General features: G+C 45.1%; 1 protein-coding gene across 1 annotated transcript in view; it reads right to left on the bottom strand.

The window, feature by feature from the left end:
• Positions 1-411: 411 nt before the first annotated feature.
• Positions 412-9,302, bottom strand: part of ARID1B (AT-rich interaction domain 1B) — a 420,200-nt gene continuing 411,309 nt past the window's right edge. The window contains exons 17-20 of the mRNA XM_007451356.1: positions 8,992-9,088; positions 6,802-7,585; positions 4,837-4,967; positions 412-2,133 (exon numbers count right to left, since the gene is read on the bottom strand). Of these exons, the coding sequence (XP_007451418.1) occupies positions 412-2,133; positions 4,837-4,967; positions 6,802-7,585; positions 8,992-9,088 (2,734 nt within the window). The remainder of the gene's footprint in view (positions 2,134-4,836; positions 4,968-6,801; positions 7,586-8,991; positions 9,089-9,302) is intronic.

Genomic DNA, 9,302 nt, shown 5'->3' with positions numbered 1-9,302 from the left:
CAGTGTGGTGAAATTTTCCCATCTTAGCATCTTTTACCCTAACTTTTTTCTTTAAAGTCAATTCACTTCCCAAAAAATGCAGTAAGACATGGAAAAGCACATTAAAAAGAAAACCGGTGAAAAACAAAAAGTGACCTTTGAATGCACTAGACAGCAACTTTGGTTAAAAAAAAACACAACAAAATAAAAAAAAAACCCAAAAGGATGTACTTATACACACAGATGGCAAATATTAATTTCATAACTGTTCGAATTAATTATCTCTTTAATTCCCAATTGGTAAATCGTGGATGGGGCAGAGGAGCAAAGATTTTCTTTCCATCTTCCTACACTGGAGAAACAAGAACAGAAAACAGCCAGTTATACGGGAGCCTCTAGTCTTCACTCACACATGCTGCCTTCTCACTGATGTCATAACTGCCCAATCTGAAACAGTACATCACAGATGACAGACGCAACCAGAGAGTTCAGCACGGCTGATATCGAGATATCCAGCAATCGACCCTCGTGCAGAAGGAACTCTGAGCGGTTCTCGTCCACTCTGGCCATGGCCAGCAGAGCCTTGGCCGCCCTGCACATCATGTCCACGCTAGGGGGCTCTAGAGGTGGGGGCTGCATGTGCATGAGGTTATGCTGGCTCTGCTGATACTGGGCCATCGTGACCCCATCCTCTAGGAAGCTTATCAAGTTCCCGATGCTTCCTTTCTGCACAGCTATTGCCCTTGCAGCCAGCGCGTCCCCTTGGGCAAGGTTCGATAAAAGCGCCATGGACATTTCTCGACAGACTGGGTTTTTGCGATCCCCAACGTACCTAACTAACGTGGCATAGAATTTCTCCTGACGACTAAACGGAGGCGTAGCCAAGATCAGGTCCACATTGTTGTCCTGGATGCTGAGTTTACAGAGCGTCTCCAGCACAAGTCTCTGAGGCGACAGGACAGAGTTGGGTCCCACAGTGGGAAAGGGGTCTTGTGCCTCTGCTGACGGGCACACCATCCAGTGCAGCAAGCCATCCAATATTGGCAAGCAGATGCTTTCCGTGTAAGCAGACAAGTCTAGCTGCCCAGAAATGTTGGCCAAGGTGACCAACGTGTTATCCCTTAAGACCTCGAGGCAGTCCCACCACCACTCATCTTTGCTGCAGGCCACCCCTTTGTCCTCGTCTTCCTCCTTCTCATAGGTCTGCGGCGCTCGTTTTCTCTCGGGATGCTCGTGGTGAAGAAGAATCAGCTTCCCCAGGATCAGCACCAAGCCTGGATGTTTGGACATTTCAGCGTCATTCCCAGGCACAAAAGACAAGCTCCGGACGATATTCGACACGCAGATGCAGCGCTTAGCCAGCGAGTCCTGCCAGTGCGCGACGGTGCACAGCGGAGCCTCGTCCCGGCTCCTCGGCTCGTCCTCCAGCAGCTTGATATTGCGGTGACTTTTGGCTTGATGGATTCCAAAGGGAAACTTACTGCTTTCGGTTTGGGTACCAGGGTTTGCGTCTTCAGGAAGAGCCCCTGGCCGAGCAGACAGGACGTCATCAATGGTTGCAATGATGCTTTTCTCTTGCTGCTCTTCAGGATCCCCTTTGCCTTCTTGCTCTTTCTTTCTACCTGTGGCGCTTAAAGGGGGAGGTGGACGCCTGCGAGGAGGAATTTCCATCTTGCTCTCAAAGTGAGTCTGGATGTGCTCGGTGGTGTCCCCACCACCGAGCTGCCAGTGCAGAAGTCCACTGCTGAACTCCTGAACACGGCCCAGCTTGTCAGACCGGTCGACAACAAACAGGTTGTTCTTCTTGACTATCTTTATTGGCAGCTTGTCGAACTTACTGGCTTGCCTGGGCTTCTCCTTTGGATCCGCGGTGGCATCGGGGGAGGCCAAAGCCGTGCTGCTCCTGTCCTCAGTCTCCGCCTTCCCACCGTCTTCCTCCTCGTCTTCCTCCTCGTCTTCCTCCTCATCAATACATTCGGCATCTTCCTCTTTCCCAGAATCGTCGGCCAAGGACTGGCTGTCATCTCTCTTTACCACATTGTGATCAAGTGCTTTTTGGCTGGGGTCTCCCACTTCATATTCCATAAGAATCCCAAAAATGTCAATCAGGCATTTCCTAAAGTACTCTACTAAAAGTTCGAGAAATCCGGACAACTAGAGAGACGAGAAAGAGAAGAGGTACCATGTCATAACCTCAGGTGCGACTGAGTGGGTGAAAATCCTGATAGCTAGCAATGCATTTGCTATGATTATTTTCACGTTTTAATTCCTTTTTGGCTAGGCCAGGAAAGAGAAACCATATGTCAGCTAGAACTATCTTCCTGAAGTTTTCATTGTTGATCAAACCAACGTTTACCATCTTTCTTACTTGCTGTTTACCTTCTTACAGTATCAACAATGAAAACTTACTTGTTATTTTCACATCTCTGATACTGCCAGTGAGGGAGCGCTCTGCTGTTCTTTACCTTTGTTTCTGATTTAGACACAATGCAATCATGACTAGAAGAGTGGGAATGTGGATTTTCTAGACTCATTTACCCAAACTGAGTCTGTCCTCTTATTTACCTGAAACTTTGCTTGCCTGGATTTTTATGGTTATTATTCTTAGGATTTTACGGTTATTTTTATCTTAGGTGCCATAGGTTATTCTAATTTACATTCTCCATATATTTGGGGGAGAAGATAATTTCAGCAATGTAGTAGCTCATAAACACAAATCAATTTAGTCCCTGATAAATGAATGAGAGTGTTTCACAGAATGCACTTTTATATTTCAGCTATTCACAACTCCAGCTGAAAGACAAAAGCCACTATGAGAACCATCTTTGTTTTCTTTAAGCAAATGTTTACATCAAGAAAACCAACACACTCCATGGTTAGCAATTGGCCTGATCCTCTCCCTCAACCCCATGCCTCTGCATTTAGGGATGATAAAGGGTAAGTAAGGGAACAAGGATTTCTTAATGACAGATGTTATGGAAATCAACCATAATTTCATATCCTGCTGTAAGTTTCCTGAAAGTGGGTTTGAAACAATTATTAAGAAGTAAGAGGAGGGCTTCCCTGGTGGCGCAGTGGGAGAGTCCGCTTTGGCCAGACATATCCTTGAAAACACTGTATGTCAGGCTTATCAGTGCACAAGTGATGGTATACCACCTTCTTTACCTTCTTTCCTTTCCTCTTATGTTCAAGTACATCAACTATAGCCTTAGCATCCAGAACTTTTAAGACAGTTTCTAAATATATACAAACCAAATTTTAAAATCCCCTATCTTTTGTTAACGTTTGGGGGCACTGAGAGAAGGCTATACAGGAATCCCTAGTACTACTTTTCTCAAATTTGGGCCCGTGAGCCATGGCCGCTGAGCCTGTGCATCCAGAGCCTGTGCTCCGCAACGGGAGCTTTCTCACAACAGTGAGAGGCCCACGTACCGTAAAAAAAAAAAAAAAAAAAAAAGAAAAGAAGTAAGAGGAAACCCAAGGACCAATCAGACAGTACTTGCCTTTAGGGATGAAGGCACAATTTTTCAGGTGGAGGTTTGGATGTCACCCCACCCCCACCCCGCCCCCAACTTAAAGCTTAGTTTCTTCCCAGGGCAAGGGAAGAGGGAAAATTGCTGACGCAGTTCTGGTTATGAAAAAGTGTGCTCAAGGGCAGTTAGTTCACCTGGCATAAGGACGAAAAGTTATTCCTCTAGCAAAGGTAGTATATATTCTTTTAATACTTATTTTCTGTTAAAATGGATTTCGTGCAATGTTCATGGCCTTATTAATATACTTGCTATCAGCTGAAGAATTGCCTTTCAGGGCTCTAATGAGGACTTAAATGAGAGAAGAAAGGAAGTGGAAGATTCTGGTCCTGGTTCAGGAGAAGCAATGCAATTAGGTGTTTTGGCTTTTTTCGGCAAAAGCAGAGTTGTTCATACACAGAAGGGAAAATAACCTCTTCTGATTTTTGTTTCTAAATGTTTCTTAAAAAGTCTGTAGTCCAGCTGACTCTTGGGCCTTTATCCTAATCCTCTGCTCCCTTGCTCTCTTCTAGCTATTATGCTAGAAGCTACTTGAAGACTAGAACAGAACAAAGGAGGGTTTTTTTTTTTTTTTTTTTAAAGTAGTAGGCTTGTAAATGACTGCTTCAAAATAGCCTTGAGGGAGGCAGAGAAGGGAGGGAATAGACAAAGAAACAAGTTTGGCCATGACCTCATTACTATTGCAGCAGAATGATGGGCGCAAGGGGGTTTCTTAAACTGTTTTCTCGACTTCTCTGTAATACTGGTCTGGCCAAAAAGTTCGTTCGGGTTTCCATAACAGACAAAACCCAAACGAACTTTCTGGCCAACCCAATACTATACATTTTCTGTAATATAAAAATTCTTTTAAAATTTCACATTTCTTTTTAATAAAAGAAAGATGTTAGGTCCCCCTGGAAAATAGAGTAATGTCTCACTGCTATCTGCTGTATGGTAATGTCTCATCCAACACTGACTACAGCCATAACTTTATGTTACATTTGGATTAATTCCCATTGGCCTGCTAATATTCATCCTAAACAACAATTTAATTTTACCACCATTGTCTATTCCATATACATACACACGTGTGCACACAAGGTCACTATTTTCTTATGAGAAACATAGGTATGTGTGTATTTATACTAAAGACTGAAATAAATTATTATTCCAGACAAAATTCTCAGACAACTACACGTTGATTGATGTTGGTTTATAACAGCTGCAATGATTAAAAAATGTCAGCTGGTGAGTGCTAATTAATTACCTTAGGCGTTAGCTTAAGAATTATGCACTACGTCACTTTCTTATTCTAATTTGGTCCTCAGTTGGATTGGTGCTGGCTTACCTGGGAGAGATTGAACGTAGCGACAGTGCTGTCATCATATAGAAGAATATTAATAGTGTCCAAAGCCCAAGTACTTTCAGCCAGAAGACCTGACTTAAGGGACATCATCACACGCCAGGCCTCAGGAGTAACTAAAAACGGGGGAAAAAAGAAGGATATGATTAATGCTAACTCTACGCATGAAAGAATAGAAAATAACAAAAGAAAAAGAAGCAGAGTGTTAAGTTAAATACTGATTTTAAACAAATGTTCTGAGGGACAGTTAAACATGGTCAGATTCTTAGGTGGAGGTGACAGCTGCACTAAGAAACTTCTGTGGTTGAAGAGCTTTTTGCTTTGCAGGTTAAACAGAGGTGGGAGTGAGTAAGCATGAATGAGCCTTTCTGTATGTCTTCTTTTGCTCCGTTCACAAGTGTCTCGAGGTGGCGTCTTCCGAAGGCTGGTGAATACGCAGAATATAAGCAGAATTTAATTCCCAAACAGCACCTTCTCAGATACAAAGCCTTCATTCTCCCGTGCTGTCTTCTGTCTGAGCTCCTGCCCACACAACGTGCTGCTAAGTATTAGCACTTTGACGTTTCAGGCTTTTCAGGAGGTTGGCTTGAGCCAGAACGATAAGAGGAAAAGATCTGTAAGATCTGTCAAAAGATGGGGCTGGGAGGAGAGGCCCATCATGTGCCTGAAATTTCAAGGGAAGCCATCTCAGGAAACCGGCGGCAGCACGTGGTTCCAGCAGTCGGAACTCCCCACAGCAGCAGCCAGCCCAGACGCCAACAGCAAGCTCCTGTGTGGGGTCGTGGGTTTCCACCTTTATTTTAATTCCATCTAGTTTTCAAATTTTCTAAGATAGGCACATAATACTTTTGCAGTAGAAAAGGCAAGCTTTCATTTTAAAATAAGGAACATAAGTTTCCCTAGGTTGGTATAACATGGACTAAGAAATTTTTTAAAAATTTAAATATATATATATTTATTTAAACATCTATACACACACACATAAACACACAAATACATGTGTATATTTTTACATATATATTTCCATACGTAACATGGTGCTCAGGGTCTATCTCTCTCTCGCCTCCAGTACCCCTTCTATGTAGAACTCCTTACTCCCCACCCCCCATATACATCCTTAATGTCCAGTGATTGAAAACATCCTTAATAGCTTTAATTTTCTAATCACTGCAAATGATTTCAAGCCAAATGATTCTGAGAATTTTGGAAAAAATTTCTTATACAACTGAACCCTATTATTCCTTTTGCTGTGTTAAAAAGGACTTCAAATATAATGCAGAAAAACTCTGGGTACTCCCAGATACTCCGAATCTCTATTTAGTATTCAGAACACTCCGAATAGGATGAATAAGTGACATCAGCGTTCAACGGAAAGAGTTCCTTGGCTGCTATCAGCAGTGCTGCACGGATTACAACAATTCTATGTATCATGTCATATGAAGTTCCATACTGCGCATCATGTATCTATCTACATAGCACAGTCAGTTTTCTGTTTAGCTCCTGGGGAAACTCACTGTATGTTGTTGCCAAAATTACAGAGTGACCTGCCGTCAAATCTTCTCAGGCCGTCCTAGTGTTTCATCAGCCTGGCAGCTGTTCTATTAGGCACACATGGCAGAGATTAAGTGTGTGGTTAAGATCAAATCTTTAAGCCCAAAACACAGTCCACAGTCACCGAGGAATCCCTGGTCTCTCACCTGGAGCTCTACCCTCTCACACAGATAACACTCACACGTAAAAATGCCATTTTAACTCTCGCTCTTCTCTGGCACTACTGCTTAATTCATACGAGCGGCTTCCAACTGTAGCTCCTGCACAAAAACACGTCCTGATAGTCTGTAGTCACAGAATGGCATCCCTTTGAGATTAAGCAACTACAGCCAACCTAAAGTTAAAATTCTAGATCACAAGAGGAATTCATTTCAGGAGCAGAGCCTTGGGCGTGCTTACCAATGTCTTTTGAGGTAATCTTCCGCCTTTGTTTCAAGACGGGCTGTGATGCTTCCACAGAGCCAGGAGGAAAGGTAATCTCCCTTCTGACTGGGGGCGGCTGGGGGGCCGGCCCCGTGACCTGGGCCGTGGGGACGGTGGGCATGACCTTCTGCATCTTCATGGAGGGAAGGAAGGGGGACTTGCTGGGAGACATGCGGCTCTCCAGGGAGCGCTGGAAGGAGGCGGGGCTGGGCGCCCTGGAGATGTGATTTGGCAGCGACGGTGGCGTCTGGTAGGATGACTGAGGCGGGCGCGTGATGGGCTGCATGGAGGCTGAAGAGGACATGTAAGGCTGACGCTGGCTGACGTGAGAAGGCCACTGGCTCTCGTGGTTTATCCTTTGATCAGGTACCATCATGTCGTCCGTGCGGTTCATGCCTGGGTAAGGAGGTGTCTGTGCAGGGCCGCCGGGGCCTTGCCTGCTCTGGTAGGGATAAGGCATATCGTTGCGTGTCGCCCACATACTCTGCTGAGGCCCTTCGCTGGAGGACGACTGCATTGGGCCGCCCATCATCTGAGGCGGGATCCCGTGCGCCTGTATCTGCCCCGGGCCTTGCATCCTCTCTCTGGTGTAGGGGTACGGGTACTGTCCCTGGATGGGCCTCCTGTCGGGTCCGGAGTAGGAACTTCCGTACTGGTTATACATCTCTTGCTGCTGGTTGCCGTACTGCATGTTGTACATGTCTCCCTCGTGGCGTTTGGCTGGAGGCCCATACATGCCATCCATATGGCGCTTATAATTCTGAAAATTCACATAAAGACAAATCATACTGATGTGCTTTTACAGGTATAATCACACACTTAAATTATGCAAAACAGTTATTACCTGGTGGAATGTTCATTTCAAAATGAATATGGGAAGCTCCCACAACATCTACGGACTAACAATTTATGCACTATATTCAGTATTACATAAACCATGTCACGTACTCTGAAGGAGCTTCCGCGGTTTGTTTTCATGTCCTTCAAATTTTCTGCGGGGGTGGGGTGGGGGGAAAGCCTTCTCTCCTGGTATTTTCGAGGGCTGCAATTTGGGGAGAGTATGGTTTTGGTGGCCACCACAGAGGCAGTGCCGAACAGGGGCTTGGGGATGCACTAGGGTGACTTCCGTAGGTAGAGAGAGACCTCATCGGAAGGGACTGAGCCCTCTGAGGGCCAGCCCGAAGGGGTCCTGGGTTAAACAGATTCCTTGGGCCTAACTTTACAGAAAAACTTCCACACAGAACCTGGCTCTTCAGACTGGACCTGTGCCCCCTGACACCTGACATTCCATGGCCCCGTCCCGACTTCCAGCTTGTCTGGGTCACATTCTCCATGAAAGCCTCTGAGGACAGGGCTGGTGCAGCCCTGCTCCTAACTCCTCCCCAGGGATGCCGGGGGTTCCAGCACTTGATCAGGGTGGGAAGCTCCTGATGAGAGGGAGGGAGGGAGGGAGATGCTCAAATGTCAATTAGCGTTCTTTCACTTTACTTGAAAACTGTTTAAGATCAGTTGGTTCGATAATACAATTCACTGTAGAAACATGCTCCAATAAAATTAAATAAATGTTTGAAATCCTTTCTATTTTACAAGAGGTCTTAGACCTGAAAAGTTGCTCAGAAACAGCAAATTCCTGTGTCTGAAAAGCCATAGCATGTTGTGCAATCCTCTGCATTGGTCGTGAAAACTGCAAGGTTACCTCACAGACTTCACCACCATCTCTGAGCTGCAGCGCTGTGTAAACAGCATGAACCTAACACCTATCCTATAAAGTGAAAATATGCGGTCATTAATATCTTACTCTTAAAAACAAATCAGCTTTCACTATTAGTATGCAATATTTTAAGTTGTTTTCCCTACCTACCCTCTTTAAAACATATCGACAAATTTCTGTGCTAAAATGAACACACGTATGTCTAAACCATACTTGAACTTGGGCTTATTATTTACAAGGATGAAATGTCCTTAACTTCCTACGACATGTTATATTTTCAAGAGCTATTTCTAATTTGCTGATTTCAAAATCCTAGGAATATTTTTTGGCAAAAAACAAACATAACCTGATTGTTATACGTCATTTTTGTTATATTTCCTAAAACTGTCCAGAAGTGGTACGAGTTTGAATTTTAAACAGAAAAGCACAGAGACGCATGCCGCTCGCCAACTCACCGTCTGCTGCGGATACAGGCCCGGCTGGTGTCCTCCATATGCTGGCTGTCCTGAGGGAGGGCCTTGGCCTGGGTACTGCTGCCCGTAAGGTTCATGCCTAGAATGAGGCATTCAAAGAAAACTTCACTTACCATGGACCTCAGGCCAAGGGAGGAAGGAAGAGTCCATTTCTGGAAACCCCACTGCACCCTCCCGACGAGCGCTGTGAGCTACAGCAGCAGTTCAGCTCCCAGCAGAAGGGGTGGCAGCACCCACTCTGGGGATGCTGCCCATCCCTGGCCGGTGGGTGGGAGGAGCCCCGCTGGACAGGG

This window comes from Lipotes vexillifer, unplaced genomic scaffold (genome assembly GCF_000442215.2).
Source record: "Lipotes vexillifer unplaced genomic scaffold, Lipotes_vexillifer_v1.1 scaffold935, whole genome shotgun sequence".
NCBI classification, from domain to species: Eukaryota; Metazoa; Chordata; class Mammalia; order Artiodactyla; family Lipotidae; genus Lipotes; species Lipotes vexillifer.
Note: the sequence above shows the minus strand (reverse complement) of the source record. Positions and strands in the feature narration are given on the sequence as shown.